The 21003-nt window shown below is 40.2% G+C and overlaps 1 protein-coding gene and 1 pseudogene across 2 annotated transcripts in view; both read left to right on the top strand.

Annotated features, from left to right (window-relative positions):
- Window positions 1–21003, top strand: part of MYOF (myoferlin) — a 159016-nt gene that overhangs the window by 106703 nt on the left and 31310 nt on the right. For both annotated transcript variants that reach the window (XM_027839784.1, XM_027839783.1), the window contains 13 exons: window positions 2842–2997; window positions 3578–3709; window positions 6850–7013; window positions 9051–9165; window positions 11125–11230; window positions 11810–11955; window positions 12819–12992; window positions 15650–15758; window positions 16126–16203; window positions 17661–17842; window positions 17937–18095; window positions 18220–18318; window positions 20044–20205. In XM_027839784.1, coding sequence (XP_027695585.1) covers window positions 2842–2997; window positions 3578–3709; window positions 6850–7013; window positions 9051–9165; window positions 11125–11230; window positions 11810–11955; window positions 12819–12992; window positions 15650–15758; window positions 16126–16203; window positions 17661–17842; window positions 17937–18095; window positions 18220–18318; window positions 20044–20205 — 1782 coding nt within the window. The remainder of the gene's footprint in view (window positions 1–2841; window positions 2998–3577; window positions 3710–6849; window positions 7014–9050; window positions 9166–11124; window positions 11231–11809; window positions 11956–12818; window positions 12993–15649; window positions 15759–16125; window positions 16204–17660; window positions 17843–17936; window positions 18096–18219; window positions 18319–20043; window positions 20206–21003) is intronic.
- On the top strand, window positions 5642–6295 carry LOC114026179 (annotated as a pseudogene).

Here is a 21003-nt window from a genome sequence, read left to right as displayed (position 1 = left end):
ACTATGATGAATGGAGGATGATGAGTCAGACTTTCCCCCCATGTAAAGAAAAACTTTCTAACAGACTTAATCTATAAATATTTATTAAGTGCTTACTGTGAGCCGGGTACTGTGCTAGGCACAGAGAGTGCCCATATGAAGAATTAAACAGTCCTTCACCTTAATGAGCTTAGATTTTATGAAGGAAAATCACATATACATATGTAAGTATAGATGAATACTTAAGGATTGTATCTGCCAAAAATAGGGTGGATATAAAGCACACACACAATAAATACAAGGTGATTTGGGTCAGGAAGCCCAAGTGTGTTGTATACTTGTGTGTGTGTGTGTGTGTGTGTGTGTGTGTGTGTGTAAATCAGAAAAGACCTCATGTAGGAGTCCCATTTGAACTGAACTTTGAAAGGAGCTAGGGGTGCTAAGAGGTGAGGAGAAGCAAGGTGTGGGAGTATATTCCAGGCATGGAGGATGGCGAATGCAAAGGCATGGAGAGGGGAGAGAGATGGACTGCCACTTGTGATGAAGGGAGAGAAGGCCAGATTGACTGGATTCCGGGGTGTGAGAGGGGGAGTAACATCCAATGAGCCTTGCAAGAGGTGGATGCCAAGTTGTGAAGGGCTTTAAAAACTAAACATTGCGATTTATATTTTATCCTAGAGTCAATAGGGAGCCATGAGAGTTTATTGAGTAGGGGAGTCACGTGGTTGGATTTGTGCTCAAAGAATATCACTTTGGTAGGTGTGTTGAGTGAGGAAATTGGAGGCAGGGAGGCCATTTTGGAGGCTACTGCAGTAATCTAGGCAAGAAATTATGATGGCCTACTGGATACAAATTGGGCTCCATGGCCTCTGAGGGCCTTACTATTCTGAGATTAAGAGATTGTGTTTCCCTCTCACTATTCACTCATTGTTCAAACTGTGTAGGGAGGCCAGTGAGGCCAGAAGGAGGCTAAGGCTGGAGGAAGGAGAGGGGACAAATAAGGGGTTGAATGATAGACTTGGAGGGGTCAAGTCACAATAAGAGTAAGGATCAGGTTCAGTAGGTGTGAGGAAGCAGGAGAGCTGAGGATTCTAGCTGGAGATTTTGTAGGTAAAGCAAGTTACAATGAGGTCCTCCAGGTTTGACTGGGCTGGCGTCATGAAGGTCACTGGAGTCAATGAAGCTGATTAATTTCAAGGTCAGCATGCCAGACAGGTCCTAGAAATGGACAATGAAATTTCTGACCACACCACTTCTTTGCTTAAGAATCTGAGGTAGCTTCCTATTGCCTCTGGGATAAAATACGGACCCCCCTGTTTAGCATCTAAAACTTGTCACGGTCTGGCTCCAGTCCTGCTTTCCAGGATGATTACATACCCTTTCATGCCTTCTGTTCTGGCCAAACTAGAACAAACTAAACTGGTCCCTGTTCATGACGTTCCGTCTCCCACCTTAGTCCCTTTGTGCAGACTCTCCCCCCATGCCTAGAATGCTCTCCCTTAGACCTTCTACTTCTTCAAAGCCTTAGCTCAGCTTAATCCAAGTGCCACCTTCTTCAAGAGACCTATCCTGATCCTCCTAGTTATTAGTGTTCCCTGACTCCCATAACATCCCACAATCACTTTGGGATTAATTTTATACTAATAGTTTTATGTAATACAATCACTTTGTATTAATTTTGAATATATTTACTTATATGTAAATATATTTTATCCCTCCAGCAGAATGTAATTTCCCTGAGGGCAGGAATGATCTTTTGTTTTTGTATTTTGGGCACCTAGCACATTGCCTGGCAAACAGCAGGTGCTTAATAAATGCTTGTTGATGGATGGATGGATGGATGATTACCAGACAGAGTTAAGAAGACACATATGGGCTAAATGCTGGGGTCATTGAGGAAGGTTGAAATTAGCATTAAAGATGGTAGATTATAGTAGTAAAGATTTGTAGTACTAAGTATAGTAGTAAGGATTTGGTGAGGATTTTCAATGAAAATTAGAATGATGGCTATGGATCAATGGTCTGGAAATGGTTCTGAGAAATAAGGAATAGGCTGATCTTTCCTAGCCTGCTGAGATGTGGAGAATGAGTGGTATTCAAAGTCACCACATTTTCAATAAAACAATTCAGAGATTTTAATTCCAAAATTTAGTGAATAGAGAATAATGAACTTGAACTTGGTCAGCCAATCAATAAACATTTATTAAGTGCTTACTGCATACCAGGCCCTCTGCTAAGTGATAGGCTTACAAACAAAGGCAAAGGACAGCCCCTGTTCTCAAGGTGCTCACAGTCTAATGGGAGGAGACCACATATAAATAACTATGTACAGACAAACTATATCCAGGATAAACTGGAAAAATTAAAAGGGATCAGGAAAGGCTTGCTATGGTAGGTGGAGTTTCAGCTCCATGTAAGCCTGTTTCTAAGTACTTGGACCAAACAAGGCCCAAAATGCCTAAACCTGGCTAAGGGGAAGTGGGAGAGGAGGGTCTCGTAAGACCTTTCTCAGCTCCAGAGTGTCTGGGCTTAAAATAGTCAAGGGGGATGCTAAAGTAGACTGACCTAAACCTGGCAGTACAAAATGGCACCAGATCAATAAGAAACATAATCGTAGCAAAAGCTACTAGTTCCAATGACTAGCAGTATGGCTTAATGGAAAGAGTGCTGGACTTGGGTTCAAATCCCACCCAGCTCTTCCACTTGGTACCTGGGTGATGGTCCCTGGGACTCCAAGTCAGCTTCATGTTTGACACCTCTGATCCAGGGTCCTTTTTATCTCTACGATTCTGATACTTTTTGATTCAGCAGAATAGATAATCTTGTTTTTGTTTTCTTTTTTCTACTCACTGAAATGACCAGCCACAAAACAGTATGCCTGATATTATCATATGGATGATCCGGGGAGAGAAAAGATTGGCCTACGCTAGAATTCCTGCACACCAGGTTTTATATTCTACCACCAGTGAAGAAGCTTCTGGGAAATACTGCGGGAAGACCCAGACCATCTTTTTGAAGGTATAGAGCTTCACCCCGCATGAAATTTAAAACATTAAATATAAAACCTATATTTCCCAGACTACCAACTGCAGATATTTCCCAAAAGAAATGTTTTGAAGTACCATGTCCTGATGACCCAGAAGAAAGTAGGAGCCATGCTTATCGAACCAGGTTCATTTTTCTCCTGCAATTTTCCTTAAGACAGACTAGGAAGTATCATTATTCTCAGCGGTGAGTCAGAACAATCTCATAATGGATTAGTTTCAGAATAAGAAAAATAGGGAAGGAAGGTACCACTTCTTTTGTTTGTTTCTGGTAACTCCAGGGGGGTGAATCACAGGATATTGTTTAGAGGAAATACTCTGTTGTTACTGGATTCCCTAACTGCTGTCATTGTCTGATTGGGGGAAGAGAGAAGGACATTCTTTTTCTGTTATTATTTTTCTGTGTGTGGTCAAGTCAAATAGAAATTTAGCTTTAAAAAAAAGTGTTATCTTGATCTGTGTAGCAGTAAAATGCCTCTCCCTGTGTTAAGGCTCTTGTTTTAATGTCACTGCTCACGACTTAGCCCATAAACTATTTACCTTATGCATTCCAGTATCCGCAGGACAAGAGCAATGGCACAAAGGTTCCGGCAGAACTGCGTGTTAACATTTGGCTTGGATTAAGTGCTGTTGAAAAGAAGTTTAACAGCTTTGCCGAAGGAGCGTTCACTGTCTTTGCAGAAATGGTATATTTCTCTAGCGTAACCATTTTTAACTTCTCACTGTTGGAAACTCAAATTCCATCGAAAGGCCCCTTGATGGGCATCCCTAGAAGGAACTGGCCTGTGCCATTTTCAGACATCCATAGGGGAAATAGGAGTGGGGGTGGGGGCTTAAACTCCTTCATCAATTTCACTGATTATGTAACTGTGAAAGTGACAGCATTGAGTGTATCACATGACAGAATCCTCGGAGAGCTCAGATTTCTGTCCAGATTGTTGCTTTCCACCTGGCCTTCATATGACCTAAAAGTTTCCCAGAGCTCTGAGGACATTTCATTTATTCAATAATGATTCACAGAAGCAGCAGAGGCCTCAGAGTTCAGAGGATCTGACAGCTGGGAGCTCCAAGGAGCTCGTAGATACTAGAGACACACTTTTGAAGACCCTTGGGGAATCAGACTTAGATTACTCTGGGCGGGGAGCATTCAGCACCAGAGTGTCAACACTCTTTGAAAGAGGTTTGAGGTAAATATCAAGTTACTGCTGACATATAATAGTCAGAATAAACAAAGCAACCCATTAAGAGAGACTGGGTATTCAGTCCTCAAAAACTTAGCTTGGATATATTTGAAAGGCAGAAAACTTAGTCCAGGCTTGGGTAGGCATTTTGTTTTTTTAAATTATATTTATTCTGTTTACCTCAAGTCAGAACTAATACCTGTAATGGTTTTGAATGACCCTCGACATTTGGCTGGGGCCCTGAGGCTGACCCTAGTATAGTGGAACAGGTTTTGACTAAGAAGACATCTAGTTTCTTGTCCTAGACCTGTCACTAATTAGCAGAGTGGCCTTGAGCAAGTTCTTTGCCTGCTCTGTGCCTCAGTTTCCTCCTTTATCAAATTAGTACAATAATGCCTATTCTACCAACTTCATCAGGTGAGACAATAGATATAAAAGATCTTTAAGATGATAAGTCATTAAACTAATTTGAATATTATTAGTATCTGCAAACTGGGTAGATTTTTATATATGAGCTGTCACATATCCATGCATTTCAGTGTGTTTTAATGAATGAATAGGGCTAGTAACAAGTTATCTTGATGGTTAGAGAAGGCATTGGGCACCTTATCCATTCTGAAGCTATTTTTTATATTGGTGATCCACTGGTGGTCTGTTTAGAGATCACACAGGGTTTGAAGTGACCTGTTCACATGTCTCCATTCTTAGGAAGCTACTTCTTATGTTGGTGATCCACTGATGTTTTATTTAGCATCACATAGGTTAGGAAGTGTGCTATTCCTTCACATGTCTCTCGTCTTAGGAAGCTACTTCTTATATTGGTGATTCACTGATGCTCTACTTAGAGGTTGCAGAGGGTTTGAAGTGACCCATTCACATGAGTCTATTCTTGAATTGGTCGTGAGAATCATGCAGAAATCATACAAAAGAGTAGAGACAGTTTGGTACAGTGCAAGCAGAATCAGAACCCAGAGTCTGGAAGACCTGAGTTTGAATCTTGCCTCCAGTCTTACCTTATGAGCCGTCTGACCATGGGCAAATCATTAACCTTCTTGAGCCTGGAAGGCAAATGTCATTGGGTCATTGTGAGACTTAATTGAAATAATGTAGAGAAAGTCCTTTGTAAATCTTAAGATGCTGTTTAAATATTATACATAAAAGTCTTTGAAACTGAAAGGGTCCCCTAACATAGAATTATTATTATATTCTACATCTCCAATAACATTCTAAAGCAGTTAAGACCGGCAGACCTTACCTGGCCAAAAGGCATTGGCAGAGTGGTTTTCAGTTCTCCCTACCCTACTCTTCTAGATAGTGTAATTATAGATGTAGTAGACAGAAGCAGGGCCCAGCCATGTCCCAAGCTCTTAGAGTTTGTCTCGAGTTTAGTGACTAAGCTTTATACTCATCAATGAGGTGTTGATGACCTATGTTAAGATGGGCAAAGTAAGGGACAGAGCAGTGTGTAAAAAGAATAGGTGAAGAGGCAGGAATTCAGTGAGTAGGAGCAGGCAGGAATAAACTGCTGTTCCTATTTTAGAGGTAAGTAAACTGAGGCCCAGAAAGTTTAAATAAAGTTAAAGTCTCTTAGCTTGTAAATGGTAAAATTGAGGCAAGCATTAATATTCTGTCTCCTAGTCTATTTCTTTGCCCTTAGGTAGACTGGCATCAATATCTAGGGATACTTTTTATTAAGAAAATAAATCATGAAGTTCTCTGGCTGAGGGTCCTCCCGCACCGCAGGCAGGAAGATGGTGGCTGCAAAAAAGACAAAAAGTCACTGGAATCCATCAACTCGAGGCTCCAGCTGGTCATGAAAAGCGGCAAATACATGCTAGGCTACAAACAGACCCTGAAAATGATCAGACAAGGCAAAGCCAAATGGTCATCTTAGCCAACAACTACCCAGCCTTGAGGAAATCAGAATATTACGCTATGTTGGCCAAAACTGGTGTCCATCGCTACAGTGGCAATAACATTGAATTGGGTACAGCATGTGGGAAGTACTACAGAGTATGTACACTTGCTATCATTGATCCAGGTGATTCTGATATCATTAGACGCACGCCAGAACAGACCAGTGAAAAGTGAACTGTCCAAAAGTATTCTTTAATAAACGGGCCATTACTTGTTTTAAAAAAAAAAAAAAGAAAAGAAATCATGAAGGACAAAGGAGCTAATTCAGTTATAATATCTCACATTTTAGACCTGAGGCTAGAATTAGCACTGTGCCCATATCCCCTCTCCAGTCCCTACTCAAGACTACACTCAGATGGGATGGTGTCAGCAGGTTTCTAAACTTTTTTAGTTTAGGATCAGAATTTCAATGTGTTCACCTACTCTGAACGTAAACCTGAAGAGGATGTCATAAGAGGGAGCCCCAGGGGTTGAGGTTAGCCTCAACCACCTCTAACGTCCCTTCTGCCTCTAAGGGTCTGTGGTTCAAAGGTTCTATAAATTAGAAGGGAGAAAACCATTCTTTGTTTCTGGGTCTGGAAAGATATCTGTACCTATCTTGGAACAGAATCTTTAGGGAGGACTCCCTAAATGAAGAACGACATTCTATCCTAGAAGCACTTTAAAATCCCCAGACTGGCCTTATTCCTTTACCTCTGATGGTTTTCTTTTTATATTTTAAAAAACAGTATGAAAATCAAGCATTGATGTTTGGAAAATGGGGCACTTCTGGACTTGTGGGTCGACATAAATTTTCAGATGTCACAGGGAAAATAAAGCTCAAGAAAGAGTTCTTTTTGCCCCCCAAAGGCTGGGAATGGGAAGGCGAGTGGATGGTTGATCCTGAAAGAAGGTAAATTTTCTATTCCTAGAAATGAATGTATTGATTTCTCATATCCATCAACCAACATGAGATGCTGAGTGCACACTGAGTACTGGTTAATTTTGTAGAACTTTACAGAAAAAGGAAAAAATGTCACCCATGCTAACAGGAGATGGTAATTCTCTATACTAGGATGAACAAAAAATAATCTTTAGGGAAGAATTTTCCTGATGTAACTGACTGAAAATGAGGATTCCTACACAGATACTCTCCTTCTACCATCTGTGTACAACAAAAACAGTTAAACACTGGGAAATGTTTTGGGCCAAATAACAAAGACCTTATCTGGAATACTCTGTTGCTAACAAAGCAGTGCAGCCTTGGGAGCTAGGCCAGTGTCTCTGGGTAACAGTAGCCTCACTCTGGGTTGGTTTTCCCCAATTCCTACTCTCAGTCTCCTGAAGACAGTTACTGGACCCTTAGAAGTCTGTGTATAATGTGGTGGCCTCCATATTGATGCCAAAAAGGAGAGTTCAAATCCAACACTCCATCTACTGCGTAGCATTGTAGTATTTTGTTAGAGTACATTAAAGAAAATCATGAAAAAATAGTCATTCTAAGTCTTGTAATGACTTTCAGGACTTATTTGTATACTATCCGACTCATTCCTAAAAATCAGATAGAAAAATCTTCCTTCCATTAGGACAATGTTAAAAGGAACAAAGAAAGATTGGAATCATGGGCTCTAGCTTCCTTGAATGGAATGGAGTTAAGCTGTATAGGTTATGTCTACATGAAAACTTTTTATCTTTCCCCCTAAACTCAAACTTCCCTTTTTGCTGATGAAGGTAACAGCATTCTTCCAGTCTCTCAAGTTTGTCTCCTTGGCATCCTCCCCATTCCCCTCACATCACATATCCAATAAGTTGCCAAACCTTGCTATTTCAGCCTCTGTAACATGTCTTGCCTCCTACCCCTTATCTTCACTCACACAGCTAGCTACCCCTTTACTTTAGACTCTTACTGCTTCTCAATTAGATCATTCCAAACATTTCCTAAGTGGTCTTCCTGCCTCAAGCCTCTCCCTACTCCAGTCTCTCCTGTACATAGTTGCCAAAGTGATTTTCCTTAAGCAACGATCTAACCATCACTCCTCTACTCAATAAACTCCAGGGGCTCCCTATTGCCTATGTGCTAAAATATAAACCTTGTTTACCTTTCAATCCTTTCACAACCTGGCCCCAAGCTACCTTTCCAACCTCACTGTGCATAGTTCCGCCTCCCATACTCTACAGTCCATCCAAACTGGTTTTCTCTCTATTCATCACAAATAGCAATCCATCTTCCTCCCTCCTGTACCTTTGCACTGGCCATCTGCAATACATTTCCTCCTCATTTCCACCTCTCAGAGTTCTCAGTTTCAAGGTCAAAAGTCTTTGTGAACTCTGGGTAATAGTTTTTTGCCCCAGATACTTCCAGTGTCCTGCATCTACCTGGCAGCTCTTACTGGCTAGTGGATAGAAGAAGTTCAAGTTGTTTTCACTATCATATCCCATTTCTTGGAAATAGCCCAATATGGACAATTTCTAACTCCTGGAAGGCTACATGGTATGGTGGAAAGTGTGTTGGATTTGAACACATAGCATTTGGATTTGAAACCCAGTTCAAGGTAGAGAGTGCTAGGCGTGGAGTCAGGAAGACCTGAGTTCAAATCTAGCTTCAAACATTTACTAGCTGTATGATCCTGGGCAAGTCATGTAACCTTAGTTTTGTCAGCTATGAAATGGGGAAAATAACTACAACTATCTCTCGGGGTGGTTATAAGGATCAAATGAAATTGTATTTCTAAAGTGCTTAACACAGTGCTTGGCACATAGTAGGAACTTAATAAATGCTTGTTTCCTTCTCTTCCCTGTGTGACCTTAGGTCAGTCACTTCCCTGCTTCACTCATATGTGAAATAATGAGATTGGATTTGGTAACCTCAGTGGCCCCCTCCAGCTCTGATTCTGTGATCTTCCGATAAGAAAACTTCCATCAGTAACATGAGCCACTGTTTTCTCCCCAGTTTGCTGACTGAAGCAGATGCTGGTCACACAGAGTTTACAGATGAAGTGTATCAGAATGAAAGCCGTTATCCAGGAGGAGAATGGAAGCCAATAGAGGACAGCTATACAGATGTGGTGAGTCACTCATTCATTCTTAGTTCTGGTAGTTTGTCACTTGTAAAAAGTGTTAACTTTAGGAATCAATCAGCCACAAGTCTTTGATTTTCCCCCTGTGCTTATAATTGTTGTCACTATCATGATATCTACTAAAAGGGACTAAGCCCAATATTGATTTTTGTATTCAAAATGGTCATCTAAAGCTCAGACCACATGGTTGGAACTGAAAATGATGCCTTTCCAGGATTCATATGAGAGAATTCATCAATATATATTCATCAATTTCGTGCAAAATGGTGAATCAGTAGATAGAAGTTATTTCAACATCAGTTTCCAAAGTTCCAGTGGTATGGAATGAAGTAGTCCAGAGATAGCATGATTATTCTAGCAAGCTCAAGTTGACTGTTAACTCCTGTGACTCTGAAGTGAGGTACTTAACCAGATTGATTATGGAGAGATGATTCTGAACTTAGGATTTCGTGCCTGACTCTTCATGAACCCCAAGGCAAAGATACTAGAGTTGTTTGCCTTCCTTCCCCAGCTCATTTTATAGATGAGGAACTGAGGCAAACAGGGCTAAGTGACTTGCCCAAAGTCACACAGCCAGTAAGTGTTTGAAGCTAGATTTAAACTTAGAAAAATGAGTCTTCCTGACTCCAGGCCTAGTGCTCTATCCTTTGCACCATGTAGCTGCCCAATTGTGTATTATATTTCACATAAACAAACCTCCATCTTGTTTGGTCCTTTGGTTATTAAGATGCTCCATTATCTGGGCCTCAAGAAAACCCTTATCTGTAAAGGTCAAAGAATACTAACTGAAATTGATATGGCACTTTATAGTTTACAAAGAGCTTAACAAGTATCAGTCATTTGAGATTCAGTGTGTGTAGTGAAGAGAGTATTGACCTTAGTGCCAGGGAAGCCTGGGTTCCAATCTCAACTCTGTCACTTAGTAACTGTAACTATTGGCAAGTCATTTGTCCTTTCTCAGTCTTGATTTCTTTTTCTTTTAAATGGGGATAATATAACCTGTCCTATATCTTTTAGAGGGTTAGTTTGAGGCTCAGATGTGAAAATCCATGTAAAGTCATTTGAAAACTTAAAAATACTATACAAATGTTAGCCACTATTAAAATCTGCACAAATATCCTGTGAGATCAGTAGTGTAAGTATCATCATACCTATTTTATAGATGAGAAAACTAAGGTGTAGAGAGATTAAGAGTTATGAAGTCATACAACTGGCAAGTAGCTAGAACAGGAGTAGAACTCAGGTCTTCTAACTCAAAATCCAGTGATCTCTCCATTATATTACAATTGCCTACCCCACAGGGGAGAAAGGTGCCTATTCTTATTTTGTGGGAATAGGAATCTAGGGGCCTAATTCACATCTCAAGGGACTTTGGACACTCAGTGGTTTGAGGTATTGTCCCCACCTCCTAAATATTCCAGAATCCTCAGTAAAGCATCAATGAAAAATTCCAGCACTTTAAACCAAAGTAAGGGTGGAGTTATAGAAGTGAAACCTGAGGTCTTAATATAAAGCATGATTTAATCATTAGATAAATCTGAATTGAAATGCTTCCTCACTGTAGTCTACATGAGATGGGATTCACTGCTTTGCACAGGCATTAATGGCTCTGTGGTGGTTTATATCAGGAGACACCCAGTATTTGAATATTGTGCATTTCATTGTTTCTTCCTTCTGGGATATGTTCCTTCCCCCAGAGACTCTCCAATGAACAGATGCATTATTTCACAAGAGAGCAACATCTCCCTAATCTTTAGGTGCTTTGAAAGGCTGCCAGTAACCCAAATATTTACAAAGGGCTTCTGTTTGCAAGTTAAGGTTAGAAATGTTTATGAGAAAACAAGGAATGCTAATGGAGTCGGGAAAGTCTGGTGAAGAGGGTGGCAGCATGACCTCTCATCTTTGCATGCTTTCTGACTATCCCTCTTCTCCTTTCCTTTGGAAAAGAATGGAGAAAAAGCAGCGCCACCTGGTGAGATGACTTGTCCCCCTGGCTGGGAATGGGACGACGATGCTTGGATGTATGATATAAACCGAGCTGTGGATGAAAAAGGTAATTGATATCCCATCTCAAGGTCATTTCATTACTCTGATTGCATAGGATGTATCTCAGTCAATAAGCTAAATAATAGAGTCTAACATGCACCCTTCTTCGGTGCAAGAAGAAAAATTAACTTGATTGCAGGGATTGATCTTGCCTTTCTTTGGATCCCCAGTGCTTAGCACAGTGCCTGACACATAGTAGGGGTTTAATAAATATTTATTAACTGATTAACTGATTGCTACAAGAAAACAGACCCAGAGAGTAAAGATTCAGAATGCTCTAATGGTGGAGGTGAACTGGGTAGTTGTACAGGATGAGCTGGGGGCAGAGGACTATGTACAGCAGAGTAGCGGGGTCAGGTGGGAACTGAAGAGTCTGCAGGAAAAGCTCATGGGTGCAGAGTGGGAGGCAGAATCACAGACTGATGGAATTGCAGAGCTGGAAAGAATCTAAGAGCTCCTCTAGTGAATCTCTCATTTTTCAGAGACCCAAGGGTAAGTAATGGCAGCTGAACACTTCCTGGAGATTTATTTACCTTCCAGCCAAATTGACCTCTTTATAGCCAATGCTTTAAAAACTCTGTTTCAGGCTGGGAATATGGAATCACCATTCCTCCCGATAACAAGCCAAAGTCCTGGGTTGCTGCTGAGAAGATGTACCATACACACAGGCGGCGGCGAATGGTCCGCAAACGCAAGAAGGATTTAACACAATCAGCAGCAAGTACTGCAAGGGTAAGAGGGGCAATGAGAATTGTACTTCTCTTACAACTCACGAGTGACCAAGAACACTGAGGTGTCCGTTTCTAAAGGGCCTAATGTTCTAGGTGGTGCTGGGAACAGGAATTTTTCACCATAATATATCTCTTGTTTAGTGATGAATTATTTCCACCCTGGTGAGTTCATAAGGTCTTAGGCATTATCCCATGATCCTCTTTCCTAAGAGGTGGTGTTATATAACAGAAAGAGGAATTATATGAGAATCTGGAGATATGGGTTCTAGTCTTGTCTCTGCCTGCAGCTTATTCTAAGAGCCATGAACGAGTCATGTCACCTCACTGGGTCACAGTTCATCTTTTTGTTTCATCTGTAAAATGAGAGGATTATGCTAGAATAATCACTAAGTTCTCTTCTAGTTTTGAAATCTCCTTCTCTTTTTTCTGTTGACTTTGTGTAATATTTAAATTCTAACATCAACATCACAAAATACAGAGGAATATAAGATTGTGCCAAAATGGATTGTACTTAATTTGGATTGTGCCTAAATAGGTGATAAAGATTTTTTTAAAAAACCCACAGCATTAGGTTTTGAGAGCATAAAAATAATTTACTTAATTTTATTACACATTAAGTTGGTCATACCACTAATATATTTAAATAAAACACTCTAGAAAGAATTGGAGGTTTTTGATAGAAAAATAGAGTAGGTGATATGTCCTGTTCTCCTACTAAGTATCTATATGACCTTGGGCAACTGATTGTCCTCCTTGCCCACTTTGCCCATTTGCAAAATACTTTCTTTCTTACCTTGCAGAGAATCAGTGAAAAAAAAGAGCAAATCATATATAGAAATGAAGTTATTCTTCCCTCTGTTTTAGGGGTTGGAGGCACTAGAAGATAAAGAAGGTTGGGAATATGCTTCTTTAATTGGGTGGAAATTTCACTGGAAACAACGCAGTTCAGATACCTTTCGTCGGAGACGATGGAGAAGAAAGATGATTACTTCGGAAACACACGGTGCAGCTGCCATCTTTAAACTTGAAGGTGCCCTTGTAAGTACAGCAACACTTCAACAGGTCCATAGTGTCTTCTGTGTGGGTGACCACTCCATTAGTGCACATAGCAGCCTCTCCATACTTTCCATATTTTAGGAAGGACATGGATAAACTGAAGATCTTCTAGAGCAGGGTAGACCAGCTCTCTGAAAGGCACACCCTATGCAGATCAGCTGAAGGAATAGGTCATGTTTAACCAAAAGAAGAGAAGATTTTGGTGGAACATGTTACCTGTCTTAAAGGGTTGAAGGACTGTCCTGTGGAAGAGGGAATACACATGATCTCCTTGACCCCAGAGGAGAGAAATAAAAACAACAGATAGAAGCCAAAAAGAGCCAAATTTGAAAGAATGAACAATTGAATGAAAAAAAACCCCATTTATTAAGCACTTACTATGTGTCCAACACTGTGCTAAATGATGGGAATAAAAAGACAAGAAAGCAAGACAGTCTTTTCCCTCAAAGAGCTTATATTCTAATAGAAGGATACAATGCATTAGAGTTGGAAGGGATGGTGAGAGTAGTGGAATGGTAGTGTGGTTTGGAAATGTTGGACAAGGGTCATGGTGACCTGGCTCCAGGCAAGATAAGATGAGAAAGTCACCTAGTAGAACCCAGGGTTTCAGGGGCAGAGTCTGAGGAGGAGGAGGAGGAGGAGGAAAAGGAAGAGGATGTCCACAGGGCGGGCAGGGCTACTTGGAAATGGCCAGGAAGAGAAATTGAGATTTGATATGTGTGAAGCTGTGCTTTATGCCACCAGAGCTTAACATAGGCTCAGGATTTTTCTCTTTAAAGTCCAGAGAAGTTGATCACATGCATTCACTTTTGTCCCTTTTCCTTTGTTTCTGCTTCTTCCCCACTCCTTTGTAGCAAATGATTGCTCGTAATATAATAAAAGTTACCTTATCTTTATTTGGAGACAAAACCCATTCTAAAAGTACAAACAAACAAGATTTTAAAAGAACAGGAAACTCCAAAGGGAAAGCGTTGCTGGTCTATCAGGCAGTGATGAAGCTAGGAGAAGGAGGAAGAGGAGATAATTAATGGATAAATTCATGAGATCGTAGAAATGAGATGAAGTAAGAACATTCAGGCAAGCAGCATTTTCTCTCCAGTTGGATAATTCTTGGAGTGGATCAGTGAGCCAGGCAAGGCCCCAACTTCTCATGATTACAGTCAATGCAGGGTAGCAATGCCCTTCGCTTGCAATTGATTATCCCTTTGCTATCCCATTGTATGCCTCTGCTCCCCACTGCTCACCCTCCTCTTCTCCCAGGACTAAAAACTACCCCAGTTTCTCCCATCTCATCCAGCTCCTGCTTCTCATGATCCTTCAGTCTTTCCAGCCAGCTAGGAAAAACTACACTTCCCAGCAGCCCCTGATGTTGAGATAATGCTGCATAAGAAAAAAAACTGAAGTTAGCCAAAAAAAGAAAGGGCTGCCTCAGGAGACTGAGTGATCTCCGGTTGGAATTTTGAGGATGGAATTCTTATCTCAGGAACTCATTTGAATCAAATACTGCAAATTCTCTAGTAACCACTTTAGCAGGTTTCTATCTCACTCCAAACCTTGTTCTTAATAGAACTATGACTTCTCTTTCTCAACCACAAGAACCTCCTTTTGAAGCCATTTAAATAGAAATGAATAGTTTTAAGACAGAATTATATAGTGATTTCCTTGAATCTTCTTATCCTCCAAGATAGGAAGAGCCTATTCAATGATTTAAAATGACAGTTAAATCTATTGCCAACCTTGCCAACACATACTTCCTCCCCAGAATTTAGCACTCACAACTTAGTTTCTTGGTGCCCACTCAAATGGGGCCTGCTTCCACTCAAGAAAGAGTTCTATGTTCAAAGTTCCATCCAACTATGTGAGAGAGAAGGTAAAGATCATTCCTTTGATAACTCAAGAGCTTTTAGCAGCTTCTTTGATTTTCACTGCAAAAAAATGGGAGCATTTGTTACACACAGTGGAAGCATGATGGAGGCCCCTTCTTTAATTTTTTATGTTAACTTGCATTTATATAATTACTTTAGGTTTTTAAGATGTCATTGATTTATTTTATTTTTGATATCACCTTCATTTCCAAATATATTTCCTCCTTCCTGATCCCAGAGAGCCATTCCTTGTAACAAAGAATGAAAAAGAGGAAAAAAAAGTTTAGCAAAACTAATCAAAACATAATTGGTTGTGACGATACTACATATACAATATTCCATACTCTAATCTCTTAATTTTGCAAATAAAGAGGAGAGGAGCATTCTCCTCATTTCTTCTCCAGGGCTATGTTTCTGGCTATTATAATTACACAACACAACTTATTTTTGTTGCTGTCATTATTCTTTTCTCTTACATTGTTGTAGTCACTGTGCATATTCCTTACGTGGTTCTGTTTGCCTCATTCTGTATCAATTTATATAAGTCTTCTCATGCTTCTCCAGTATTCATTATATTTGTTGTTTCTTACAGCATAGTAATAGTCCATTATATTTTTCATGTACTTAAATTTACGTTTACTTAGCTATTCTCCAATCAATGAAAGTCGCTTTCTTTTAGGAAAAAAAATCCTTACCCAAATCCAGTTTTCCAAGAAAGGATTTTTTTTTCATTATTTAAGGTGTGATTGATTTACGTGTTGTATTTTATCCCAGGGAGCAGACACAACTGAAGATGGAGATGAGAAGAGCATGGAAAAACACAAGTACAGTGCAACAACTGTGTTTGGTGCAAACACTCCAATTGTTTCCTGTGATTTTGACAGTGAGTTTCTAGCATTCAATATTAGACTCTTTTTCTTCAGCCGTCATTATAAGAATGCTATTAAAATCATCGAAAGCAGGATAAATAATCTCAGTGTTTCAATTTGACTTTTAGTTTAATCCCATAAAGAAATGCATTTGGTTTTAAGTAAACTTTAACTGGATTTTAAAAGTTAAATGCAATATTTTAAAATAGGTTTATTCCTTTTTTTAAAAAAATTGTTAACTTCTATCTGGCCTAGAGTGAGCGAGTGAGTGTGTGTGTGTGTGTGTGTGTGTGTGTGTGTGCACGAGCATGCACATGCATGCACAAAGGAAATTTACTGTATTATATTTCTTGTAAATTAATTTTGCTTTCTTTTTTAAAGGAGTATACAATTATCACCTTCGCTGCTATATATATCAGGCCAGAAATCTTACGGCTTTAGATAAAGACAGTTTTTCAGGTAAGAAAAAAAGTTACTCAAAATCCCAAAATTATATAATAAGCCAACAGTATTCTCCTTATTTGGTCATTTCTTAAAAAATTTGGGATGAAGGCTCTGTGGCCAAGGATATGTGATGCTAGAGTGCCATCTGGTGGTATTTTGGAGAACTGGGGATCCAAGCTTCTTAACCATAAATAAGAAAGATCCAAGGATGGAGAACCTTCAACCAGCCCTATCTTACATCCTCTTGTTCTTCTCTGGTACTTACACAAAGCGAATGAAGCATCTCAAAGAAATGAACACGTTTCCAGACAGTTTAGTCCCAATAGCATTTTCTTTGGGGGTTGCGTTCCTGCCTGGTTGTGTGTGTGTGTGTGTGTGTGTGTGTGTGTGTGTGTGTGTCTACATTTGCCCTACCTACTCTAGAACAAAGATGCTAGAAAACATTTCCATGTTTCCCCTCACTGAAAAGCAGAGATAGAAATCTCGAAAATACCCAACACACTAAAGGGGTCCAGAAGAGAATGTTTGCTTCTGCTTTGTTTTCATACTAAGGATTACAGTGGTTGTTTCCAGTTTAAGATATTAGGATTATAGGCCTAGAGCTGGAAGAGAATTTAGAGGTCCAGATACTGAGACCCAGAGAATTTCTTAAGTAACTTACCTAAGGTCATGTAGGTAAGAAGTAGAAAGAGCAGGATTTGAACTCAGGTCCAGTGATTCCGAGTTCAGAGTTTCTTCCACTTCACCATGCTCAAGGATGAAAGAAAGCTTATTTGTGTGATTGATAGGCTTTCTCCTTGAGTTACTGTTAAAACAGATACAGTAGAAGATAATGGAAAGAGCACTGGACTTGGAGACAAAGAACCAGGGTCAAATCCTGGCCTAGCCACTTACTATTTGATTGACCTTACGCAAGTGCTGGGTCTCTGTTTGGTTCATATATAAAATCAAGGCTGTGACCTAGGTGATTTCTAAGGTCCTTCCATCTCTAAATCAACAATCCTGTGACACCCGTCATATGCAATATTGGCTTTTGGTAAGAGGTATACCTTAAGGAATTTGTTTTTTGTTGTGTATGTGTGTATATTTTTTTAATTTGCTCAATAGGCAGGGTAATGGGAGGAACAATTAGGTTAAAAATGCTTATTACTTGATAATAAAAAAAGAAATGATGGCACAGGAAAAAATAAATTTGATTAACTCAGCTGAAGCATTCTTGGCTCCAAAGGATTTGCTATCTATGTGTCATTCTATCTCTCATTCATAGATCCGTGTTTAAAAAGACACAACCAGTCACCAATAATGGTGGTTGCTCCTAGGGAGCATGCAACTTCTCCAACCAAGCTGTAATCTATGATCCTTTTTAGACAGTAGGAAAGTATAGAGAAGGGTTGGACTTCAGGGTCTGGGTCTTGGCCCATTTATTTGTTTGGTTCATCTATCCTATTTTTTTTATTTTTTTTTATTTTTAGATCCCTATGCTCATGTTTCTTTCCTCCATCGGAGCAAAACGACTGAAATCATACACTCAACGCTGAATCCAACATGGGACCAAACTATTATATTTGATGAAATTGAAATTTTTGGAGATCCACAAACAATAATACAAAACCCACCCAAAGTTGTCATTGAACTCTTTGACAATGACCAAGTGGTAGGTCAACTGGAATTTCCCTAATGGTTGGGGGGCAGGAATGGACATCTGAAATACTTTTAGGTGTGTAATTTGGGGGTTGCTTTTTTCCCAGGGCAAGGATGAATTTTTAGGCCGAAGTTTCTGCTCCCCAGTGGTCAAGCTTAATCCAGAAGTAGACATCACCCCTAAGCTTCTCTGGCATCCAGTTATAAATGGAGACAAAGCCTGTGGGGATGTACTTGTAACTGCTGAGCTTATTCTCAGGGATAAGGTAATTTGTCAGTTTCCTGCTCACTCCTTTCAAGGTGGTTGGGTGAAAATACTTGTTCGTGTACCCTAGAATGTTTTATTTGAAGTGAAGGACCATGATGATATCAACATGTTTGCTTTACCAGGATGGCTCCAATCTTCCAATTCTCCCATCCCAGAGGGCCCCAAACCTTTACATGGTTCCTCAAGGAATTAGGCCTGTGGTTCAACTCACTGCTATTGAGGTATTTCTCTCTTCTTACTGAGTTGAATAAATCAAAAGAATATGTTTACCGGGGAAAGGCGGGGGGGGGGGGGCAATTCTTCTGGGAAGGGATAGGGACCAGATCTGCTATTTCTTTAGTACAGGGAACAACCAGGTGAGGAAATTCACTCTCTAATGCAGGTTGACACCTGCTCTTTTAGAAAGTTGCCTAGAACACTGAGAGATTAAATGACTTGACCAGGGTCACATAGCAAATATGTGTTAGAAGAAGGATTCAAACCCAGGTCTTCCTGTCTTCAAGACTAGCTCTCTGTCCACTACACCTTAAGTCTAAAATTCTAAATTTCACATATGTGAAAAAAAGTTGGATCAGTCACATGTCAAGAGTAAGTACTAACAGAGGGACATTGGCCAGAAGAACTAGAGAAAGCTTCCAGCACCTTGGATAGATTCTCTATAGAGAATTGGAGGCAGCATGGTGGTATGGAAAGTATAATGAGCTAAGAGTCAAGAAACCTTACTTGGAGTTCCAGCTCTGCCCAACTGTGTGACCTTGAGCAAATTACTTGACTTCTCTCTTGCTCTGGTTTCTTCTCATGTAAAGTGAGAGGGTTGGATTAGATGACTTCTAAGGTCTCTTCCAGGACTCAATATATGGATTTCTGACTTTAGGAAAACCATTGACAAGACCTGTGCAAAATGAGAAGGCATTGAGAAGTGGCAATTTGTACTGGGGAGGAATGGGGTAAGAAGAGATGAGGGGACCCTTCTCAATATAAGCGAAGGATCTGTCAAAGCACTGAAGAAAACAATGCTCTATTATACACCAGCCTTGTGTAGAGTATCATATGGTTAGGGAGTGAGCAGTTGTCTGGGTATTGTAGATGACCTGTGAGTGGAATCTTCTGCAGGGCTGGTGAGTACCTAGGCCTGCCTAGAAATTTTCTCAGAGACATAGAGTATGCTAACAGTCCAAAATGATGGTGGGAAAATAGGAAAAGGTGAGAAATGCTCATATTAGCACATCTGGGTGGAGGAGGCAGAGGGAGGGAAAATAGAAGGAACAGGAAGAAAATTTGTAGGAGAATCACAGTGGCAGTGGCATTGTAGGCCATGGAAGCTATCATGTGCTGATGTATTTGCCTAATTAAGTGACTTGGAGTGTCCCCTTCTGACATACGTTCCAGGGACTAACAATCCCCTGCCCTGGTCCAAGCAGCTCTGACTCTATTATTCCAGAACCCTTCTCAGTGATCAACTCATTTAACTGTGACTCATGGGATCAAAGAATTTAGAATTAGGAAGCCCTTCGAAAACATCTAGTCCAATTGATTGCCTCAGGAGGGAGTTGAGATCCAGAGAGGGGAAGTGACTTGCCTGGTGATGTACAGCAAGTTAGTGTCAAAGCCAGGGCTAGAACCAAAGTCTTCTGACTTTTAGACCAAGTGTTCTTTCTGCTGCCCCAAGTTATCCCTTAAAGTTGAAGGACAATGTCCATTCTTAAACAGAAAGCACAGGATTTTGTTGGGGGGGAGGTCATTTATTCCACATATCCTCTGCACTATTATTTCTTAAAATATTTTCACAGACATTTTAAAGATATCTAAGCAGGAATCAGGCCTAAAGAATTCCCAGTTTACAAGTAACTCATTCTTGGAATACTTTTTCCTTTAGAATATGATACTTGGAGGCTGACTTTCCTTCATTCCCTTAACAATTTTCCTCTTCTTTTTCTTCATCGTAGATTCTAGCTTGGGGCTTACGAAACATGAAAAATTACCAGATGGCTTCTGTGACTTCCCCAAGTCTCATCGTAGAGTGTGGAGGGGAAAGGGTAGAATCCGCAGTGATCAAAAACCTTAAGAAGACACCTAACTTTCCAAGTTCTGTTCTCTTCATGAAAGTGGTACTGTATCAAACTCCCCTCACCCAGAGCTGAGACGTTAGCGTGTTAAGGAAGCACGTATATATTGAATACGTGAAGGATGTGAGGCAGCATGGCAGAGGGGCTTAAGAGTTGGTTGGCTTTCCCTGCCTCTGATATATATTGGGTGTATGACCTTAGGCACATCACTGAACCTCCCGGTACCTGGGATATGCTCTAAGTTTATGAGCTGCAAGGAAAGTTACACCATTCTGCATTGGAAGAAGAAGTTTCTCCCTACAAACTCCCTGCATTGATGAAATCACAGGTCTAGTTTTTAAAAAATGGGGAAAGATCTATGGTTTTATCAGCTTTGGGAAGCCTGATATAATTCAGGACATATATTACATTGGAACACCCTCCACCAACACAGATCACAACCTGTCTGTGGCTTTGATAAGATCCAGGGAGTTTCCTGAGCCACATAGATGACAAATGACTTGCCCAGGGTCACACAGATAGAAATTGTCAGAGGCTGGATTTAATCCCAGATCTTTTTGACTCTAAGCCCAGAACTCTATCCGCTATGTCTGGCAGCCTCACATATACTAAATGTAATGTATATTATATATATGAATATGTGGATTTAGTTATGTGGATACATACTCATACATGTACACACGTGTGCATGGGAACACACAGACACCTCTGACATTAAACAGCAAATAGAAAACTCAGGAATCTTACTCTTGAGCAATGCCTTTTTAATCTAAGGTTGTCAAAATGATCCTAATAGACAGCTGGACATTTCTTAGATAAAAATGTAACAAAAGACAATAA

Source organism: Vombatus ursinus, unplaced genomic scaffold, assembly GCF_900497805.2.
Source record: "Vombatus ursinus unplaced genomic scaffold, bare-nosed wombat genome assembly UNPS02014833.1, whole genome shotgun sequence".
NCBI lineage: Eukaryota > Metazoa > Chordata > Mammalia > Diprotodontia > Vombatidae > Vombatus > Vombatus ursinus.
Note: the sequence above shows the minus strand (reverse complement) of the source record. Positions and strands in the feature narration are given on the sequence as shown.